The 22,397-nt window shown below is 51.1% G+C and overlaps 1 protein-coding gene across 1 annotated transcript; it reads left to right on the top strand.

Annotated features, from left to right (window-relative positions):
• The first annotated feature begins 6,600 nt into the window (after positions 1–6,600).
• Positions 6,601–22,395, top strand: SH3BP5 (SH3 domain binding protein 5). Its single transcript, XM_049628826.1, has 6 exons — positions 6,601–8,748; positions 14,094–14,224; positions 16,695–16,737; positions 17,446–17,665; positions 20,445–20,705; positions 21,197–22,395. Exons 1-6 carry the CDS (start codon positions 8,725–8,727, stop codon positions 21,397–21,399), a joined length of 882 nt encoding a protein of 293 aa, XP_049484783.1. The 5' UTR covers positions 6,601–8,724; the 3' UTR covers positions 21,400–22,395.
• Positions 22,396–22,397: the final 2 nt, after the last annotated feature.

The raw sequence follows: 22,397 nt of genomic DNA, 5'->3' as shown, positions 1-22,397 counted from the left end.
GGATCATCCAGCCGGAAACTAAGTCACCGCACACTATTGGGTTGGCTGGGCCTTCCCATACCCAAGATCTAGTCACATTGTAGCCTCCAGGTTCATTATGGGTTTTTAATTTTTTTTTGTCATGTTTCTTAGAGAGAGAGAGACAGAGTGAGAGCAGGGGAGGGCAGAGAGAGAGGGAGACAGAATCCGAGGCAGGCTCCAGACTGAATTGTCTGCACAGAGCCCAACACAAGGGCTGGAACTCATGAATTGCAAGATCATGACCTGAGCTGAAGTCAGAGGCTTAACCAACTGAGCCAGCCAGGCGCCCCATATTATGGTTTTTAAATGTATGATTATTTATAATCTAAAGCAGGAATGCAGATGCTGTTTTATTATTATTTTTTTATTTTTTTAATGTTTATTTATTTTTGAGAAAGAGAGCATGGATGAGGGAGGGTCAGAGAGAGAGGGAGACACAGAATCCGAAACAGGCTCCGGGCTCTGAGCTGTCAGCACAGAGCCCGACGTGGGGCTCGAACTCATGGACCACGAGATCATGACCTGAGCTGAAGTCGGCCGCTTAACTGACTGAGCCACCCAGGCGCCCCTACCTGTACTATTTTGAAGCAGGTAATAGTTTTTTAATTTTTATTATTAAACAGCTCGTCTCCAGGACAGAGCAAAACTATTTGACCTTGATTTTTCTGATCCCCTGAGTCTCCTCTGACCCGGGATCTGTTAAAGAGCTTTGGGGCCTGTCCCCTGAAATGGCTTCAGGCCCTCCATTATATCTCCCAGAACTGCGCACAGCTTCCTCATGGGTTTCAGATATACATACCATGGACCTTTCACTTAACTTAGAATCTCTATCGTTTCGTTTACTATATCCTGTATTAGGCAATTTGCTGTTAACTGATAATGGCTCAACCTGTACCTGATAACAGTTGGGACTGAGTGAGAATTGTTGTCCCGTATGCTCAACTGATTCTTAGATGTGTACAAAATCGATCCAGGAAAACTGAACTGGGTAGAACTGATGAAAAGCTCCATGGCACAAGCTGCATTTAGTAAAGGTTGATATGGATGAAACTATTCAGTGGATCGAACCTATGGATTTGAAATAGGAAAGAACTGATCCTAATTAAAATAACTTCGACTAAAGAAAAATGAAAAAAATTAGGAACACTGGGTTTGAAAAATGATCAAGGACCTAAATGGGCTTAATGGCATTTTTTCTAGAAAATGCTTTCAAATGAAAATGTGTCTACTCTGGGATAACTCTGATTAAAATGTTTGTATCCAAAACATCCTCAGGGGCCGAATGGCCTCGTCAAAATGCCCGGCACCCACCTCTGGCCAGACAGTAGTTTTTGCTCTGACAGAAGTTGTTTTTTGGTTGTTTGTTTGTTTTTGACTTTTTTTAAAGTTTATTTATTTTGAGAGAGAGCATGCACTCGTGCAAAGAAGCAGGGGAGGGGCAGAGAGAGAAGGAGAGCGAGAATCCCAACAGGCTCTGTGCTGACACAGAGCTCGAACCCACGAACCATGACCTGAGCTGAAATCAAGAGTCAGATGCTTCATGGACTGAGCCACCCAGGTGCCCCCCCCACCCCCAGAAGTTTGAAAAGGGAGAAGAAGGAGAGGAAAATTTCTGAATGGAAAGACTCAGACTGTCAGCTGCTGATGAGTGGGATTGCTCGGGATAGACGCAAAAAACTAGAGCTTGAATCGAACCGAGAACGGATGCCGCTGTTGTCGCTGTCTGTTGTCCCCTTTGATGTTCATCCCAGACATGCCTCCCTCCCTGAGGCCAGCCCGGTTTTTGATCCTGCTTTCGAACGTTTTGATTTCCTCAGGTGGCCTGGAGAGGAATCCGGGACTTTTCTTCACGAGCTTCTAGCTGGAAGATGGGTTCTTTTCAGCGGCACATACAACATTCACTCTAAAGGGCAAGGGCAAAATTGTATCAAGTGTAAAAAAAAAAAAAAGACAAAAGGCCGGGACAGAGGATGTCCTCCTGGTGGTTGCTCAGTGCAGCGACCGTACCCTGGCGCCTGTGGGGCTCGGGGCCAGCCCAGTCAGAGCACCGACCCGGCAGGAATAGGCCAGGCCTCTCTTTCCCCAGTGACCTGCGGCTCATGTCAGCTGAAGGGTCAGTGCTGACCTCATTCTCGGGCAGCCTCTGCTTCCCCCCTGCAGGCTGATGTCTTTCCGACCCTGTTTAGATGGAAGTGGGCGTGCCCCCCGCTTCCATTTCATGCCCAAGTATCCAGCGGCCTCTGGAAACCTCGTTGCTCTGTAACTTGCCCTTCCAGGAGGGCCCACACTTCCCTGTGTCTCTTCCATCCCCGCCCCCCCCCCCCCAGCTTCCCTGTGAGTGGGACCCAAGTTGTTCCCAACAGCAGATAGGGGAATAGCGTTGGGCCGCAGGAGAAGTTAAACCCAGCATTCAGGATCAGCTCCCAGACCCTGCGGTCGGCACGCTGGCTCCACACCGTGAACGCTCTGCTCTGACCAAGCAGCCTGTTCCCTGCCTGCTCTTGGCGGGGGTGGGGTGGGGGGGTGGGCGGGAACAGCGTGCTCCCCTTGGTGGTTGGCCTGGTTTCTCCCGGTAACCCCCCTACCTTCTTTGATCTGTGTAGCAGTGGCCAGTGTGGCCTTGATTAGGGTGAAGGAGTAAGACCCAACTTAGCTTGACCTCTTTGTGAGGAGTTTGTAGCCCCAGCAGGTGGTATTTAATAGAAATCTAGAATGGAGGCTCAGGGTTTGAACCTTGACCTCACCCTTGGTGATGTGGAGCAATTTATTCAACCTTTCTGCGCCTTGGTCTCCTTTATAAAATAGGGATGATCATTGGACTACCCTCATCGCATAATTATGAGATTGAAATGAGGCACTGTACTCAGAACACCTTTCGTACGTTATCGGACTCAGAAATGCCCAAACAGTAACTGCTATGATTACTGACCTATAATCATCTATATCCACCCTTAGGGGTTTGCCAGTGGTCGGGTACAAGACTGGTCTCATCGTGGGGGCTTCCTCTGTGACTTAAGGCCATCCCCAGCTGGAGTATGGCTTTGGGAAGCCATGTGACAAGACTCCTTCATCTTTCCGGTTTCCTTAGCTGACTGGCTGGTGTGTTAGTGACACCTGCATGAGCCATAGTGGGAGGCAGCAGTCCCACACGACAGCTTGAATTCCCGTCTCATCTTTGGCCCCCTGAGCAGCTCTTCTTGCTGTGTATTAGTTACAGGTAGGCTGTCCAACTCTCCAATGATTGTGTCCTTGCCAGAGGTCTACACCTTGGCAGATACTGCCTGGCGGAAGAGAAACAGCCCTGTTTAGGGGTCAGAGGCTCTGGTTTCCTGGCTCTGGCCAAGCACTCAACAGCTGTGTGACATTCAGCAAGTTGCCTTGCATTTCTGGGCTGTCTTTTGAAAAGTGAAAATGAAGGTCTTGAACCGGGTGGTCTGTAAACTTCCTCCTACTCTGAACCTTTGTTGCAACCACGTGAATGTCCAGATACCCTTGTTCCTTCCTGAGACCAAATATGGGCCGGGGTGGAAGTCCAGTGCAGCCTCTCTCTTCTCCCAACAGCCTCAACCACGGCGGACCTCTTCCCTCATCCCCCCCCCCCCCCCCGCCCCGCCTTGTTGATGACACAGGGGACCATACGTGTGAGTGCTTCATAGTCACAGCTGGCCCCAGGCCAGAGTCTAATGAAGGTCACTGTCAAATTCATTCGTAAGCAGCCTTTTAAAATTCTTTCCAGTGAGCTGTTTCCATGAAAGTCATTAGTATCCCTGAGTCATGAAGATATTTCAAATTTTCCTATGTTGCGTCTGACAGTGAAAACCCAGCTCCCCCAACATTTTCCTCGTCGGTGCTCTTCTAAGTAGAGCCTCAGCCAGTTTGCTAACTGGGTTCCTCTGTCATGAGACCCACTGCCTGATTTGTATACACCGGGGAGTAATATATTTGTAACTAGAGCTTGAAAGGGCCTTTTTTTTCTTTCTTAGAGTTTGAAGATAAAACTTGTTGGTGTTGGTCGTGCCAAAGATTTCTGGGTGTCCTCTTTCATACATTGGTGAGAACCAGATAGTCAGCTCTTGGTGGGATTGCTAAGTCAGTTTCTGATTTTGGTGGTCACGTGTCCCCTTGTGACGAGCCGTCTCGGAGGTAAGCCCTCCCTAGGTAGATATGTGTGTAAACTCATGGGTGCCTCCTGTATTTCCATGACCTGGCCTGGTGTCTCACCCTCTCCCTGGATGAATCTTCCTTAGGAAACCTTTGATAAATCATTCTCTCTTTCTTCCCTGTGTTCCCATAGCGCTTTCCACCTCTGTTACGGTCATGATCTGTCTTGGATTGGAGTTTGTACTGAACGTGTCTGTCTTCCTGACTGACTTCGAACCCCTTATTTGGTGTGGGCCCCCTGTCTCCAGAAATCAGGTTCCAAGACGTATCTCAGCAGCACTGAATGGAGTATATCCTACTAGCAAGGGTACGATAGAATGTTCCCCGCCTTGCGTGTGCACCTGCCTGTGAATGTGGTTTTAGAAAATGTTTTATGAAATGCCTTACAAAGAAGCTATGAACTTTGGGATTCTTTAGGAATCCCCAAAAGTTTGGTTCCTTGGGCTTATTAGTAGTAAAATGGGCTGTGAGCAGCCAGAAAGCTGTTGAGGGAGATTTGGCCAGTCTATGCTAGTTGCTGTAGTCCCTTCTGTCATGTTTACAGAATAGCCCAGCTGTATAGAAGGGAACATGTGATCACTTGGGTTTAGATTTAACCAAATGTAGCAGAAAACTGGCTTAAACATGAGCCTTTATTATATTTTTTTCTGTCATTTAAAAAGTTAGGAGGTAGGCAATCCAGGGCAGGGACCTAACTTACTTTTCTTGTATCCTTAGGAGAGTTGCCTCATGATCCAAAATGGCTGTTGAAGCACCAGCCATTGTGTTGATAACACAAATGGAAAGACAAAGAAGCCCTCTTGGAAGGCTCCAAGAGTGTCCATTTATATCTCATTAGCTAGAAGTTAGTAACAGGAGTCCTAGCTAACTTGACAGCTGGGAAGTAAGGTCTTTAGCTGGCACATTGCCTCGCCGTAAGACACAAAGGCTCTCTCACCAGGGAAGATGGAGAGAACAGACTGTGGTCCTGAAGAGCCGCCCACCATTTACTTGAATAAATGAGTAGGTAGGGAAGAGATGGAGAATGCCATTCGGTTTCTGTGGGCCAAGTGTTGACTGAAGCCTCCGACTAGATCTTTGATATGACAAGGCCAGCACATTTCTGATACCACCACATGGGAGAAAGAGCCTTGAGGAAAATTCAGAAACTCACAGACTTGACAGAAAGCATGTTCTTCTAAAGGCCCCTTCGGACGGGCCTCCTTTTTTCCTTCCTTGTAGAGATCCGGTTCCCTTATTTCAAACTCATCAGATGCAAGATAGCAGGCGTAAAGGGTGCGGGTCTGTGATACAGCAGCCACATTTCAGCTTGCTCTTTTGTTTGCTGGAAGAAAGAAAAGCTTCATAATTCAAATGGGGAGACCGGGGGGGGGGGGGGGGGCGGGGAAGAGAATTTACCCTTAAATGGTGCTGAATTGAAATACTAACATTTCCGGGACGCCTGGGTGGCTCAGTCGGTTAAGCGTCGACTTTGGCTCAGGTCATGATCTCGCGGTCCGTGAGTTCGAGCCCCGCGTTGGGCTCCTTGCTGACAGCTCAGAGCCGGGAGCCTGTTTCGGATTCTGTGTCTCCCTCTCTCTCTGACCCTCCCCCGTTCATGCTCTGTCTCTCTCTGTCTCAAAAATAAATAAACATTTAAAAAAATTTTAAAAAGAGAAATACTAACATTTCCTTGGAAAAAACAAACACAAGTACAAATCCCACCTAGGGAACTGTTAGAATCCTGTGGTATTGATGGTCTCTTGGTGTGGTTCAAAGCACATAGGTGGTCTGTGGGGCAGGTTGGGGGTAGCTTTGAAGTGCCAGGTCCCAGTGCCTCCCCGCTTGTCCCTCAGTGCACCTAGGCAGAAGGGGGTGGGAGAGCCACCGGGGCTGTCCTCTCATGGGACTTCCATGGACTGGCCTAGAGGCCTGGGGTCTGGAGTGACGTGTCATGTGCCGAGAGCATCCACGCGTGCTCAGTTGGTCAGTTCTGTAGGACGCAGGCCCCTTGTCCCCACGTGTGGCTGAGGCACGCCTGTGTGGCCATGTGGCCTGGGGCCACGCAGTGGTCACAGCAGGCAGGCCCCTGGGCTACTGGTTGAAGCATTAGCCGGGAGTTCGCTCAGTCCCATGCTCTTCATGTTTTTTGAAACTTTTTTTTAAGTTTACTTACGTATTTTGAGAGAGCGCATGTGAGTGGTGGAGGGGAGGGGCAGAGAGAGACGGAGAGAGAGAAGCCCAAGTAGCCCAACACGGGGCTCTACCCCACCGACCCCGGAGATCATGATCTGAGTGAAATCAAGAGTCAGACGCTCAACCGACTGAGCCACCCAGGTGCTCCTGTGTCGTTTTTGATAGCAACGTACGTATTTTAATTTTAATTCTAGCGGAGTTAACATACAGGGCTATATTAGTTTCAGGAGTACGATATTGTGATTCAGCAATCCCATACGTCACCCAGGGCTCCTCGAGATACGTGTGCCCTTCCATTTTGAAATTTTGATCCTCATCTTTGTCAAGGTCTCCTGCAGATACCGTGTCTCATGAGGCTCCTTCCTCCTGGCCCCCCCACCAAGGCTAAATTTTTCAGGTCATCTTGTCCTCCAGTCCTCCGTTCCTGCTCATTCTCTTTTCGGAAGGAGCCCTGGATTCCCTCTCCCGGAACCAGTTTCCTCTTCACACCCCGGTACTGTCTGTATCTCCCTCCCTCCAGTAGCAGTCTTCGTGCGCAGCTCTTGAGGACGGTTTCTGGATGTCCTCTCTGTGCCTGTTTCTGTTCCCCGACCAGATGGTCATCCTGGAAGGTCAGGCTGGGTGTGGTGCACAGCACGAGTCCACCTCCACCGTTTGCTGAAGGGTGGAGAGCGGCACCCACAGGGTCACAGAGCTGTTCCTTGCCTCGGGGGCTGCTGTGTTCCAGGTCTGTTTTGTTCCCCTTAACCGTCTTCGCCCTGTGGTTCCCGAAGACTTCCTCTAAGTCATGTGAGACTCACTCTGGGGATGGATGGGGATGGTTGTTCCTCTTGCTCTTGAGCCCCAGGGGCTACCCCGTGGATGTCCCCGGGGTTTGTGGAACTGATCTGGTTAACCATAGGTGGTGGGTAGGCGGCTGCAACGGGCCAGCGTGTGCTTGTGCTCTGCTGGGAAATTCAGAGTGGTGGCCGGAGGGTTTTGTTGCTGGTTCCTGATGCAATCTCATGGGCCACTCTTGGGGGAGAAGTGTTTACTGTCCAAAAGAAATAGAAAGTGAGCCAACAATGTAATTTTAAATTATCCGGTAGTTTCATTAAAAAAAAAAAAAAAAAAGTCGAAAGACACAGGTAAAATTAATTAAGACAGTCTATTCAACCAACGATATCCGAAATACCATCATTTCATCATGTAGTCATTCTGAATACGGAGATGGTTAACAATTCTTTTTTTGTACTAAGTCTTTAAAATTTGGGGTGCTTTAGGGGCGCCTGGGTGGCTCAGTTGGTTAAGCGTCTGACTCTTGGTTGGTCTCAGCTCAGGTCATGATCTCACGGTTCGTGGGTTCAAGCCCTGTGTCAGGCTCTGTGCTGACAGTGCAGAGCCTGCTTGGGGTCCTCTCTCCCTCTCTTTCTGCCCCTCCCCTGCTCTCGCTCTCTCTCTCTCTCTCTCTCTCTCTCTCAAATAAACTTAAAAAAAATAGTACAGAAAAATACCTTTAAAATAAAGTCTGGGGTGCTTTGCACTCAGCGTGGATTAAGGACCTTTGAGGTGCTCAACAGGCGCGTGCGGCTGGTGGTGCTCTAACATACAGCCCGCTACGATTTGTGTCCGTCCTTCCCTCCGCCCGTCGCTGTTGGTGAGTGCGAATTGGGCGAGAGCCTGTCTGGCAGAGTGACAGCACTTAGTGGGACTTTGAGTAACTGGGATCACAGCTCTGCTGCTCGCCCGTGTCGGGTGGCCTGGCCGGGTCTCTCAGAGCCACAGTTACCACCTGTAGAATGAAGGAGGCCGTTGGACTGCAATCCCCTGGGCCCCTCTGGCTCTGACCTGTTGGCAGGGAGCCACGGATCTGGGCAGGGATGGTGCTGGGAACTGCTGTGTCTGCCGTGGCATCCTTAGCAAATGAGAGCTGCTCTATGAAAGGCCACAGCCGGCCTCACCTGGCTCGTGAGGGGCTGGTTTGCCGTCTCCAGCTGACTGACCCGGCATCCGTATCTGATCTCTTGGTTCCTGGACTCTGGAAATCGTCTGCTCCTCTATGTGCTGCCTGTCCCCTTATCCAGCATTTGCGAGGCCCTGCAGGTGCCCGGCTTGTCCCCACGTGGGAAGGCAGAGATGGACAGGGCAGCCCCAGACCCTCAGGAAGCTCATCTTTTGGAGGGTGTGACAGGCCAGAGGGAGCCCCTGCCGTTTCCTGAGGCCTCATGAGGGTTCTTTCTTGCACAGGCCCAGCTAGAAGCTCAGAAAGCCACGCAGGACTTCCAGAGGGCCACAGAGGTGCTCCGAGCCGCCAAGGAAACCATCTCCCTGGCTGAACAGCGGCTGCTGGAGGATGACAAGCGGCAGTTCGACTCAGCCTGGCAGGAGATGCTGAATCATGCCACTCAGAGGGTATGAGTCACAGCCATGTGTGCCGGGAGGGGGGGGGGGGCGTGTTTCGTGCGCATGTGTCTATGTCTGCAGGTGGGTGGGGGGGGCATCTGTGTCAGTGCCTCCCCTTTGTGGGGGGGGGGTGGGAGCATCCTTCACACTGCTCGTCCATGCGATCCAGACTGGTTCTTTTATTTATTTATTTATTTATTTTAACGTTTATTTATTTTTGAGACAGAGAGAGAGCATGAACGGGGGAGGGGCAGAGAGAGAGGGAGACAGAGGCAGAACCCGAAGTAGGCTCCAGGCTCTGAGCCATCAGCCCAGAGCCCGACGTGGGGCTCGAACTCACGGACCACAAGATCGTGACCTGAGCTGAAGTCGGACACTTAACCGACTGAGCCACCCAGGCGCCCCGCGACCCAGACTGGTTCTGACGAGCTCTTTGTGCCCTGCTTCTCCCAGCAGAGGCTTGGTGCCTAAAAACACTCTCTGAAAGTCACAGGCTGTCTCTCCCTGGGGTCTCTGCTGGCCTGGTACTAAGGCATACTCGGAGTGAGTCTCCCAGTAATGGGTACAGCTGTTCCTTCCCTGGTCACTTGAGTTTGTCTGGTTCGGATCCTCTCTCTGAAGGTCTTGACTGTGGATTGGCCTTCCCAGAGGAACCAAGTTGTTTTCTGGGGTCTGTTCCCACTAAGTTCCAGGAGAATGGTTGAATTTAGAATCCAAGGTGGAAAACCTTGATTAACGGCCCCAAACCACGTGGGGCCTGGACTGTGTGTGTGTGTGTGTGTGTGTGTGTGTGTGTGTATGCATGCACGCGTGCCTGCACGTGTCTATAACGTTGGCGGGAGGGTGGGGGCCATGGTAGATGAAACCAGAATCCAGTGGCCACTCCGGCTTGGCCTTTGGGCTCGGCTGGGATTCGAGGAGGCAGCACGGGAGGAGGAAGTGGGCCGTGTATGATCTTGACCCCAATTTGACTCCTAGGTTTTGTAGCCATTATTGTTCGGGTCTTTACCAGCTCACATGACCTGCGCTCTGACCACACTGCTCAGAATCGAGACAGTTGCTCGGTTCAGCAGGATTTGATACCTTCACCTAACTCCACTGGGTTTTCTAGGAGTTGCACCGAGTGTTCTCGATACCCCCCGCCCCCCCAGGCTGACTTGGCTTGCCGCAGGGTGGGTGGGTGAGCTGACATGTGGCTTTGGCGGCTGCAGCTAAGGCCTTAGACAGAGGGGTGATGGAGAGGAGGCAGTGGGGGAGGGTAGCCGCAACTCCCCCTGGCCTTGCCACCTGTGGGGCTAGGAAAGTCAGGAGTTGGTGCCACAGCCTCTCCTTTTTCAATGTCACCTGCCACAGTTCAAGTCCCAGGGGATCTGATAATTAAAGATGGCCTTGTGCTTCCCTAAATAGAAAGCCTGACACGCAAATAAATGACTTCCAGTCAAATCAGCGTCGACTGTACCGCCTCCCTCTGAAGCCTGAGATACGGGCCTGGCTTGTGTGGCTTTGGGCCTCCTGCCCCCTCGTGGACATGATGCCCAGAGAGCCAAACACAGGCCGAGCTAGCTTTTCTGGGTTAGCCCGTCAAAAACCCAAGTAGAAGTTGGAAATCTTGGAAGTTTACAAGCCACAGGCTGACAGATGTGGAAAGGACCAAAACAAAAAGAAGGGAGCCGGTGGGGGGGGGGGGGGGGGGGGGGGGGGGGGAGGTTGGTGGCTCAGTCAGTTAAGCATTTGACTTTGGCTCAGGTCATGATCTTCCGGTTTGTGAGTTCCAGCCCCGTGTCGGGCTTCTGCTGTCAGCATGGAGTCCACTTTGGATCCTCTGTCCCCCTCTCCCTGCCCCTCCCCATCTTTTTCTTTCTCTCTCTCTCTCTAAAAACATAAACACTTAAAGAAAAAAAAGGGGGGGGTAGCTTCCTCCAAGAAATTAGCAAAAGAGGCGTTTCCTTTTTGCCCCCCCCCCCCCCCCCAACTGGAGCTCAAAATCAGCCTTAATAAATCATTTCAGAAGCTATTTAATCTGTTCTTTAGAAAGGAACAAATCAAGTGTATGCTTAAAACAACAACAACAAAAGCATATATTTTGTAAGTCCCAGGGCCCTAGCATGGATGGTGAGCGGCTGGTCAAGGAGAGGTGTCCCCAGGACCTCTACGTTGCACAACTCTTGGGAGCACCGTTTATGCCATCGTCTTTGAGAATGATGCTTCTTGGGGTTTGGCAGTGCATAACTTGTGGGGCTAAGAAGGTAGTGAGGTCACACGGGCTCCTAAGGGCCTGGGAAGGGTCATCTGATGTGTGCCCTCCCTGAGGCCACTGGAGGTTTCTAGGCGGTGGGGATGACTACTGCAGATTAGCAGGTGCTCCGGGTCACAGGCCGGGATTTCCCCCCTGGAGCCGCCATTCTGTTTTCCCAGGTTCCTTCACGGTTGCACAGGTTTGAACCACTGAGAGAGAAGCAAAGTTCGAAACTGAAACCAGCAAGAGACAAGGCTCTGGTGGCAGAGCCTTCCCCAACCAAGGTCCTGCGTTGCTGAGAACCTTAACCTGGAACGGGGCATGCGGAATTTGATGGGGGTGGGGTGCAGACCCTCACTTTCTGCCTGGCTGTGGGTCTCTGTCTGGATTTAGCACTTCACGAAGTGGGGCTCGTGTTGCCTGCTCCCCAGACCTCATGGGGCTGGCACACCCAACCTGCTGCATGTTGGGTGGTGAAGACAGTGACGAGTGCAGACTGTTTCCTGCCTTGTCTGACTTCCGGATGCTCCAGGAAGCCCATTCCTTCAGAAGGAGCCAGCTTTATCTCACCCTCTTCTTCCGAAGGCAGTGCCACTTAATGGTCTAGTCAGAGAGCTCAGAAAGGTCTGCCGTCTTGAGAAAGTGGCAGTGGTTTGGGCTGCGTAATTCCCTCACCCCAGGCAATTGGAGAAATGCTGGAGTGAGTGCCCTTGTTCCTTGCCCAAGCCCATCAGTGTGTCCCCTTTGCTCCCTTCAGACTTCTTATGGTGACATGGGGCAGTTACACCTAAAGCCATGGCTGAAGCCATTCTAGGAGACCCTGAGCAACGCCAGGAGTCCCAGTTTCTCTGTTAGGCCACATGTAATGCCAGACAGGGACAAAGGGACAGTTCTCCACTCGGTGTTGGGGTCAAGAAGGGCCTTAAAAGCCACAGTGGGTGAGGCGGCGTGGCTGAGCAGGCCATACCTGTATGTAAGTGGCTTTCCAGAGGACACACGGCCTAGGGTCCCTGCTGCTCACCACTTGGGGCCTTGGGCAGCAGAGGCCCCTACAGCCTCGGCCATTTTGGCCTTGAAACAGCTTTTTTGGGAAGGGGATAGCTTTTCATCAAATGGGAGAGGAGGCCCAGCATCTGAGGGGAGAGGAATTGGCTTTTCTTTAAAAAAAAAAAAAAAAATTTTTTTTTTTAATGTTTATTTTTGAGAGAGAGTGTGAGTGGGGCAGGGGCAGAGAAAGAGGGAGACACGGAATCCAAAGCAGGCTCCAGGCTCCAGGCTCCGAGCTGTCAGCACAGTGCCCGACGCGGGGCTCAAACCCGCAAACTGTGAGATCATGACCTGAGCTGAAGTCGGACGCTCAACCGACTGAGCCACCCAGGTACCCCAGAATTGGCTTTTCCGATTGATAGCTATTGAAAGAGAGCAGATCGGGGAAGGGGCTGTGACTTGGAAATGGGGAGGCATTAACTGTGGGTGAGCAGGCAGTAGGTGGCCTCCGGGGAGGAAAGGGCACAGGGCCAGCGTCTCGCCCCAGGTCTGGGTGCTTGGAGACTGCCTGGCAGCGGGGATCCAAGGCCTGGAGTGGCACACGCGAAGCCGGTGAGGCCAGCTGCCCTGGGCTGCCTCCCGCATGGCGGTGAGAAGCCATCTCCGTGGGCCCCCTGGCCCAGGGAGGCAGCAGAATCAGAAAACAGCCCGAGGAGCTGACCGAGGTTCTGAGAACCTGCAACCGCCCTCCCTGGGAGGACCCTGATCTTGGCTCTGGGACGTCAGGGGTGGTGGAGCGAGGGTGGAACGCTTTGGGGCTTGAAGAGGAGTTGAGAAAGGGGGAACACGAGGCCACGAGGAGCCAGGCCAGGTAGAGGTCTTCTGGCCGGTGCGGGTGGTTCTGCAGGCGTGGGGTCAGGGGGAGGCTGGGCCCAGTGCAGCTGGCACACCAGCTCGGTGTGTGGCACACCTGCTCGGGATCCGGGCAGGATGGCCGCAGCTGTTTGAGCAGCTGTGAGCAGGGACCCTCGGACCGTTGGGACCCAGCTGCCTGCCTGCCCTGGGCTTTCAGGAGGGGGCCAGTCAGGCACTCTCGGACCCCACGCTTCTCTCTGTCCTGCTGACCTAGGAGGAGGGGCAGAGACCTGTGTCTTTCAAACCCACGAACCATGAGATCATGACCTGAGCCAAAGTCAGTAGCTTTACTGACTGAGCCACCCAGCCAACCGGTTGACTTTATGACACGTGTGTGAGCTCTAACAGGAAGATGGGATAGAACTGGTGAGCTGGGCCTGTGGCCTCAGCTGCCTTTCGTTTCCTTCATCCTCTCTCCTCAAGGCAGGCCTCCTTCTGATGCTTTTCTTTCGGTAAGAACTAACATTTCCGTGTGTTAGGGAATGCGCTTTTAGCCTCCTTGTTTTTGGCCATCGACGGCTCCTGATTGTTGGTTTTAAAACTCATTTTTATCAACAGGCTCAACACAATGTTTCCTCCAGAATTTCCTGCCAGGATGCTGACTGGTCTCCTCCTGGTCACGAATGTCTGTGAACCTCAAACTCTTGATATGAATGACTTGGTACTAATTTGTTTAAATGTAACGTTTGACTCCTCTGGATCCTGGGTTCTGGTGTGTCCATTGGCTAATGCAGGATATTTGGGAAAGGGCCAACAAGCTGAGATTGCGATTGCCTTGCTATTCTGATGCGGTCATGCCTGGTTGTGCTAGGCGTGACCGTCCCTTGACGTCTCTGCCGGTGCTGTTGGCCCATTTGCGAGCCCGTCAGCCCCTGTCCCAAGGCAGGAACCCAGGAGTCCATGGTGGCTACTTAGTGCCAGGAGAGAGGAGCAGGAGAAAGTGGACATCGGTTGACTCACAGAATGTTTCAGTTTTCTCTGATTTTTCTTTCTCCTTGTTTTCTTTCTCAGTCATTGCCACAGCCAGTTTTGGCTGTTTAATCTCACCTGATAGGACTTTGCCGGAACAGATCGATGAGAAATGTGATCCTCTCCTGTTTGGAATTTAGTTTAATCTTAGTCCACTAAATCCCTCGAGGAATATTTTTTAAGAATGATGTAAGTAATACTCCAACAGGGGACAGTCTGGTCAGCTGACATCTGCTGTTGTTTGAAGGTCATGGAGGCGGAGCAGACCAAGACGCGGAGCGAGCTGGTGCACAAGGAGACCGCGGCCAGGTACAACGCGGCCATGGGCCGCATGCGGCAGCTGGAGAAGAAACTCAAGAGAGCCATCAACAAGTCCAAGTGAGTCTGGCCACGTGGGTCCCCAGCGCTGTGTGTGATTGTCCTCCTCGTGCAGCTTCTTCTCCTTTCGTGTTCTCAGGGACCCGCCTCATCAGAGCCTCCCGCCCCGGGCTGTGTCTGCCCCCCAAGTTCTGTATAACCCCCAGAGGCAGGAAGTGCTGCTCCAGGCACGACCGACCCAGGAGACAAAGAAAAAGCAATTTCAGAAGCAAACTATTGCGTGGTTCATTGGCTGGGGCTTGGGGCTGGCCTTTGGGAAACCCTGATTGTGCCCTTGGCTCTGGGGCAGCCAGTGTGGACGAGCCCTGTCCTTCATTTTACCTGTCAGCATACTGGGGAGGAGCTGTGTGGACCAAGAGCTGATGAGATGACCCAAGACTCGTTTTGATGGGGGTTTTTGCAAACTTTTTTCACTATTCCTCCTATGTATTTTTATTTTTAATTTTTATTATTTTTAACTTTTATTTTTTTAATTTATATCCAAGTTAGCATAGAGTGCAACAATGATTTCAGGAGAAGATTCCTTAATGTCCTTTACCCATTTAGCCCATCCCCCGCACCCATTCCCTCCAATAACCCTCTGTTCTCCATATTTAAGAGTCCCTTATGTTTTTGTCCCCCTCCCTGTTTTTATATTATTTTTGCTTTCCTTTCCTTATGTTCATCTGTTTTGTCTCTTAAAGTCCTATGAGTGAAGTCATATGATATTTGTCTTTCTCTGACTTATTTCACTTAGCATAATACCCCCTAGTTCCATCCACGTAGTTGCAAATGGCAAGATTTCATTCTTTTTTTTTTTTTTTTTAACGTTTTATTTATTTTTGAGACAGAGAGAGACCGAGAGAGACAGAGCATGAACGGGGGAGGGGCAGAGAGAGAGGGAGACACAGAATCGGAAGCAGGCTCCAGGCTCTGAGCCATCAGCCCAGAGCCCGACGTGGGGCTCGAACTCACGGACCGCGAGATCGTGACCTGAGCCGAAGTCGGACGTTTAACCGACTGAGCCACCCAGGCGCCCCTCATTCTTTTTGATGGCCGAGTGATACTCCATTGTATATATATACCACATCTTCTTTATCCATTCATCCATCAATGGACATCTGGGCTCTTTCCATACTTTGGCTATTGTCGATGGGCTGCTATAAACATGGGGTGCATGTGCCCCTTTGAAACAGCATTCCTGTATCCCGTGGATAAATGCCTAGTAGTGCAATTGCTGGGTCGTGGGGTAGTTCTATTTTTAGTTTTTTGAGGAACCTCCGTACTGTTTTCCTGAGTAGCTGCACCAGCTTGCATTCCCAGCAACAATGCAAAAGAGATAGATCCTCTTTCTCCGCATCCTCGCCAACATCTGTTGTTGCCTGAGTGGTTAAGGTTAGCCATTCTGACAGGTGTGAGGTGGTATCTCATTGTTGTTTTGATTTATATTTCCCTGATGATGAGTGATGTGGAGCATTTTCTCATGTGTCGGTTGGCCATCTGGATGTCTTCTTTGGAGAAGTGTCTATTCATGTCTTTAGCCCATTTCTTCACTGGATTTTTTTTTGGGGGGGTGGGGGAGGTTGTTGAGTTTGACGCGTTCTTTATAGGTTTCGGATACTAACCCTTTATCTGATATGTCATTTGCAAATATCTTCTCCCATTCCGTCAGTTGCCTTTTAGTTTTGCCTTCTATATATTTTTAAATAGTAATCATCTTGGGGACATGCTCCCTGCTTCATTCACAGTTGCTGGGTCTCTAAGCAAAAGAGCTTTGTAGCGGGTGAACAGCTAGAGAAAAAAGCGCTGGTCTACTCTTAATGCTCAGACACCCAAGTTCCTAAAAATAGCCAGGGTCTTTTGACCCAGAGCCGGAGGACTAGTAGAATGTTGGCATTTGTCCTCTCTCTTGCCCATGACCTGGCCAGGTCTGCGGACCATCTGATACCTCCGGTCCTGGACAGAATTCAAGAGGACCGGTCTGAGACCCCCTCATTTTGGTGAGGGAGGGATGGCACTTTTCTCTTCCCCGAGTGACCTCAGCAGAGAAGGGAATGTGTTGAGGCAGTCCCCTCCCCCGCCCCATCTAGCCTTCATTCTCGGGGGAGCCGACGTCCTCCTTAGTAGAGGAGAGCTGGGCTGCCTCAGCCGCCGGGCACACCCTGTGTGGCCCTGAACAGCCTCCTAGAGAGGAAAGCGAGCCAGGGTACAAAGGCTCAGGATAAGCGTTCCCATGTGTGGGTTCCGCAGATCTTGAGGCGGGCCTTCTGTCAGCTCAGCCCCGGGTGAGTCCAGCAGCAGTGACTGGCTCATGTATCTCCCTGGCTCCAGAGCTGGGTGCGTTCTCTTCATCTGATGGCCTTGTCAGGGTTTGCTAAATCCCGGGCGGGTGGCCTGCCAGCCATAGCTAATGCCTCTTATCCGCCCTGTGCTGTCTACTGTGGCCATCTTATTCTGTTACTCTTACGGTTCTCCTTTGTGTCTTCCACAGGCCTTATTTTGAACTCAAGGCAAAGTACTACGTGCAGCTTGAGGTAGGTGTGGCCTTCTCTGGCTTTGTCGTTGATGGGATTTTTCTGCCCTCGAAGTCCCATTTTTGTGGTAGCGAGCTTTCAAATGGCGCATTTGCCACAAGAGGAGGGTGGGGAGAGACACGTCCTTGACTGAGCGTTCAGTCCTCGTCTGAATGGTCTGAATGGTCTTCGTCGGGTCTTCAGGGAGTGGCCTCTGAAGTCCTGTAAATCTGCCGTTCAGCCGCTTGCTGTCTCGTGCTGGGGTGGTGGCTCTCAGTGGCTCCGGGGGCCAGGGGCCTCAGCATCCCCGAGGAGGTGCGGATTCCTGAGCCCCACCCCAGGTCTACCGAATTCGAAACTGCAGGTGGAGCCCGGCCGGCCGAGTTGTAAAAAGGCCTCCAGGGGATTCAGATGCAAACTCCAGGGTGAAAAACCACAGTACAAGGGCTGGAATGTGTGTTTGCCACCCACTGATGTTTCTCCGATGGGGTTTATTCTGCCAGTGGTAGTTTCTGGTTATTGGCTTGAGTCTGTCACCCGGATGGGAGCTGGGGCTGGTGTGTGGAGAGCCGGATAAGAGAAAATCAGCTCAGCAGTCGTGTCTCAGGGAGGTCGGGGGGGGGGGGGGTGGAGTGAGTGCTGGGCAGAGAGTGTGCTTGAACCTTGACCTCGATCCCGAGGCCGGTAGGGGTTGCCTCCACTTACTGAGCCTTCTGTTCTCCTGACCAGCAACTGAAGAAGACCGTGGACGACCTGCAGGCCAAACTGGCTCTGGCGAAGGGCGAGTACAAGACAGCCCTGAAGAACCTGGAGATGATCTCGGACGAGATCCACGAGCGGCGGCGCTCCAGCGCCATGGGGCCTCGGGGCTGCGGTGTGGGGGCCGAGGGCAGCAGCACGTCTGTGGAGGACCTGTCGGGGAGCAAGCCTGAGCCAGACGCCGTTTCGGGTGAGCTGGGGGCTCGTGTGCGCCTGGGAGATGACGCAGCCTGTGTGGTCTCCTTCCAGGCCCGTCTCGCCGATCGTGGAAGGGCCTGAGAGTTGGGCACGCCTCAGGGCTCTTTCTGGTGGCTTCCCACATCTTGTGGAACACTGTGTTCATCAGGGTGCTACTGAGTGTTCCTCGGAGTTAGGATTCTGTGGTGCCTAAGTTCAGAAAATGTTACACTTTCACCCCTGACGTTCAGAGTACCTATCAGGACATTCAGGGCTCTGAGAAGTACTGCAGGAAAGAGGAGTTGCCTATGAATAGGGACCGTGCAATCAGATTTGATTCAAATCCTGGCTTCCCCGTAGTCCATGATGTGGGCAAGGGCTTAGCCATGTCTGTTTCTTTACCTGTAAAATGGGGACTATGAGTGTCTGCTACCCACTGTGTAGACGGGAGGCTGGCACCCAGTAAGCAGTCTGAGAACGGTGGCTCTCACTGGTGTCTAACTGTGGAGACCTTTTTTCCCCAGGGCCACTCCTTGGGAAACTGATACAGACGTTTGCTGTGCCCCTCCCCCCATTTATTTTTCATCATGATAAATGTACTCTTTAATCCCCATCCCCCCCCTCCCCCCCCTCCCCTCTGGTAACCATCAGTTCTCTATAGTTGAGTCTGTTTCTTGGTTTGGCTCTCTCTCTTTTGTTTTTGTTTTTTTCCATTGCTTATTTGTTTTGTTTCTTAAATTCCACGTATGACTGAAATCATATGGTCTGACGTCTTTTGCTTAGTGTTATATTCTCGACCTCCATCCACGTTGCAAGGGGCAAGATTTCAGTACTCCGTTGCGTGCGTGTGTGCATCTTCTTTGTCCATTCATCAGTCCACGGACGCCTGGGCTCTTTCTACAATTTGGCTATTGTTGATAATGCCGTAAATATCAGGGTGCGTTTATCTGTTCAAATCCCTATTTCTGTGTCCTTTGGGTAAATACCTAGTAGTACAATTGCTGGACCATAGGGTAGTTCTATTTTTAACCTTTTGAGGAAGCTCTATACTGTTTTCCACAGTGGCTGCACCAGTTTATAGTCCCACCAGCAGTGCACTTTTTCTCCTCCTTGCCAACACTTGTTTCTTGAGTTTTTGATTTTAGCCCTTCTGACATGGACGAGGCGATACTTCATTGTCCTTTTGATTTGCATTTCCCTGATGTCGAATGACGTTGAGCGTCTTTTCGTGTGCCTGTTGGCCATCTGTGTGTTTTCTTTGGAGAAATGTCTGTTCGTGTCTTCTGCCCATTTTTAAAATGGATTATTTGTCTGTTGGGTGTTGAGTTATATCAGTTCTTCATTTTTGGATACTAACCCTTTACCAGATATGTGATTTGCAGGTATCTTCCCCCATTCATTAGGTTGCCATTTAGTTTTGTTGATAGTTTCTTTCGTTGTGCAGAAGCTTTAATTTTGAAGTAAACCCAATAGCTTATTTTTGCTTTATTTTCCTTGCCTCAGGAGACCTATCTAGAAAAGTGTTGCTATGGCCAATGTCAGACATTAGTGCCTGTGGTCTCTTCTAGTATTTTTATGGTTTCAGATCTCACGTGTAGGTCTTGAATCCATTTTGTGTTTTTGTGTATGGTGTAAGGAAATGGTCCAGTTTTCCCTGTGTGAATTAAGAAAACCTTTCCAGATTGTCTTTGAACACTGTCTGTCTTTCCTTGTCTGTGGAATCATTCCTCTTGGTGCTCTCCAAAGTTTTCCTTCCTCAGGAATTTTTAAATTCAGTCAACAAATGTTTAAATGCCAGGCCCAAAGGAAGGTAAAGGAAACTAAAATTTGAGGGTCAGTGATGTGTGAGGTACTCTAATACTCATCCTTTCATATGGAGAGGAAGATGAAGCTCAGAGAGGTTAAGTAACCTGACCAAGACTACACAGCAAGTAGCGGAGGCAGGATCTGAATTCAGATAGGAGCCTGTTTTCTGTCCTCAGCGTTACAGTACTTCTCGTTTATGGTAGTCCTCTAGGGGACGCTACCGAGGCTGTTTTTAAAGATGAGGGAGGAGGGAAGACGAGTAGAACACGAAAGCTCTAATAAGCAGGCTCGTGTGCAGGCTGAGGGGAAAACAGTTAAAGGTTGAAGTGGCTTTCAAACCACAAGAATGACCTGTCCTCTGGGCCTTGGTTATTCTGATCCACAAAACGAGCGAGGCACCAGCCACAGAGCATTCATTGTAAAGGAGTTTTATCCTTTTGCAGCAAATGGTGACCCAGCTAGTTAGGCCCCGAGTGTGTCTTTTATGCACGTTACCTGGAAGATCACAGAACCCCAACAGACACTCCACACGGGACTGTTGCTTCTAGCAGCTCCTGCTTCTACCGTGTGGAAGATGAAAGCTGCTAAGTCTGACTGGCTTTGTTCAGTACGCATCACACGGCGCCAGCTGCCTTCCCGCGTCCGTGTGGCTCTGTGAGGGGGCCCGGGGTGGAGAAAAGCCCCTGATCTGTGGCTGAATTCATCTTCCACTTTTAGGTCGTGTCTTCAGGTAGCAGACGCTGACTTCTAGGGCAGGAGCTAGAAAGTTGTTGCAAGGACACGGACTATCCATGGGATCCAGCCGCTTCCCTTCAAGTTGTTTTATAGTCCGGTCACGCAGGCTCCGGCGGGTGCGCGAGGCGGCAAGGATCGTGCAGGCCCCTTGCCGTGTGGCGCTGCTGGCCAGCAGGGGCCACTTCTGGAGGTGTTGAGGGAACCGGGCGGCTGTCGGGCAGAGCCCTGAGCGGTGTTCTCTCTCATCCTAGTGGCCTCCGAGGCCTTTGAAGACGACAGCTGCAGCAACTTTGTGTCTGAAGATGACTCGGAAACCCAGTCTGTGTCCAGCTTCAGTTCAGGACCAGCGAGCCCGTCGGAGATGCCCGACCAATTCCCTGCGGTTGTAAGGCCTGGAAGCCTGGATCTGCCCAGCCCCGTGTCTCTGTCAGAGTTCGGGATGATGTTCCCGGTGCTGGGCCCTCGCAGCGAATGCAGCGGGGCCTCCTCCCCAGAATGTGAGGTAGAACGAGGTGAGTTACCGCGCTCTCGCCGGTAGTGCCCGTGCCAGACGACTCACTGCCTGGGCGGCCAGACCCCTGCACCGTTCTAGACCTCTGCCGGCTCTCAGGACCCCCGGTGCTGTGGTACGGGGCCCTGTGAATGTGCTGTTACGCGGTCGGTATCGATCCCTGAGACGCCAGCTGCCGTCCTGGGGGCTCCCGGCTCCGCTCCTGAGCTCTTCTTCAGAGTACACGTTGGGTTCTGGGTCTGTCATCATAGCCGTCCCCTTGACGAACACAGGCCGGAGAGGTTTGTTTTCCAGCTGTTAGATGAACGTGACAGATCATCTCTAAAGCTAAGGAATATATAAGATGCCTTGAGCAGTAATCGCACGATGGAGAACGCTCTGTGACAGGCACGGCTGGGCAGCGCTGGGAGATCCTAGAGGGCGGAGTTGGCTCGGGCCCAGGTGACTCTTAGAACTGTCAGTACTCACTCAATAATCTTTGCGTTTCTGTAGGAGACAGGGCAGAAGGGGCAGAGAATAAAACAAGCGACAAAGCCAACAACAATCGAGGTCTCGGCAACAGCAGTGGCAAGAGCCAAAGCAGCAGCGCCCGCGAGGGCCAGGCCTTGGAGAACAGGATGAAGCAGCTCTCCCTCCAGTGCTCAAAGGGAAGAGACGGGATTATTGCTGACATAAAAACGGTGCAGATTGGCTGACCCATCCGAAGCCCGGGCCCAAGGGCATATCCGTATTTATACATGGAGCTGTATGGAGAACATTGTGCCAATAATCATTTAATACATGCCAAATCTTAAGCGTTTACTCTACACTGCACTAATGAAGTTGTGACCGTGAGGGCTGAAGAGTTTTCTTCTGGGAAAGAGCTCTTGGGCTGGTTTGTTTTTCAGAGCAGAGGCGTTGTTGCGGTGGATTGTGACCAGGGTCACGGCCTTTGTGGAATATTACCTGTGACCGTGTTGTGGAAGCAATAACTAGTTCCTGTGAAAGAACCAGAGCCAGGAAAGGGACTGGGAAGCTGAGCCAACCTGGGGTCAACAGCTTGCTCCTCTTTCCTCTCTCTTACCCTCAATTTGGGAAAATGGGAGATGTTCTCTCCTTTACATCCCAGGGGAGGGATCTAAATGAAAAAACACAAGAACAAAACTCACATCTTCAGAAAACACCTTTTTGACCCAGCAAAGGCTTAAAAAAAAAAAAAATCCAAGAACACGATTCCTTTTCACCACCTCTGGTATTCAGAAGGGGCTTTTAAAAAAGCATATATGCTGGGATACCCATTAGAACCATTTTCTATAAAGGTTACCACGAACTGCACTTTTTGGGGTGGGAAAGGTGAATGCCAACGTGGGGATGGGAGGGATGGAGAGTAGCAGGGACATACCATAGAAGGTGATTTGTGGCTGTGGGAGAGAAGAGTCTGTAGCATAAACCTTATCCTGCCAGCCAAGGGACTTGATTCTTAAGAGAAGTGCATGTGAAGAATGGTTGCCATTGTTATATCTAGATTGACAAGGTGTCAATTTCTCTGTACGTTGTGACTTTAAACATAAATTATTTAAGGGTTATGCTGCATTAGTATTTCTTAGAGGGAATTGTTCCTTAAAGATAGGAAAGGGAGTAGGCATGTGTTGGCACAGGCTGTTAAATAGAAGCAATGAAGTCTGTTATGCTAATAGTAGTAAGTGTTAAGACT

The sequence above is a fragment of the Panthera uncia genome, chromosome C2 (assembly GCF_023721935.1).
Source record: "Panthera uncia isolate 11264 chromosome C2, Puncia_PCG_1.0, whole genome shotgun sequence".
In the NCBI taxonomy this organism is placed as follows: Eukaryota; Metazoa; Chordata; class Mammalia; order Carnivora; family Felidae; genus Panthera; species Panthera uncia.
Note: the sequence above shows the minus strand (reverse complement) of the source record. Positions and strands in the feature narration are given on the sequence as shown.

Coding starts and splice junctions, on each gene's coding strand:
- SH3BP5 (XM_049628826.1), top strand. CDS start 8,725: ATGCTGAATCATGCCACTCAGAGG. Junction 17,666..20,444: donor TGAGCCAGACGCCGTTTCGG/GTGAGCTGGGGG, acceptor CTCTCATCCTAG/TGGCCTCCGAGGCCTTTGAA. Junction 20,706..21,196: donor AGAATGTGAGGTAGAACGAG/GTGAGTTACCGC, acceptor GCGTTTCTGTAG/GAGACAGGGCAGAAGGGGCA.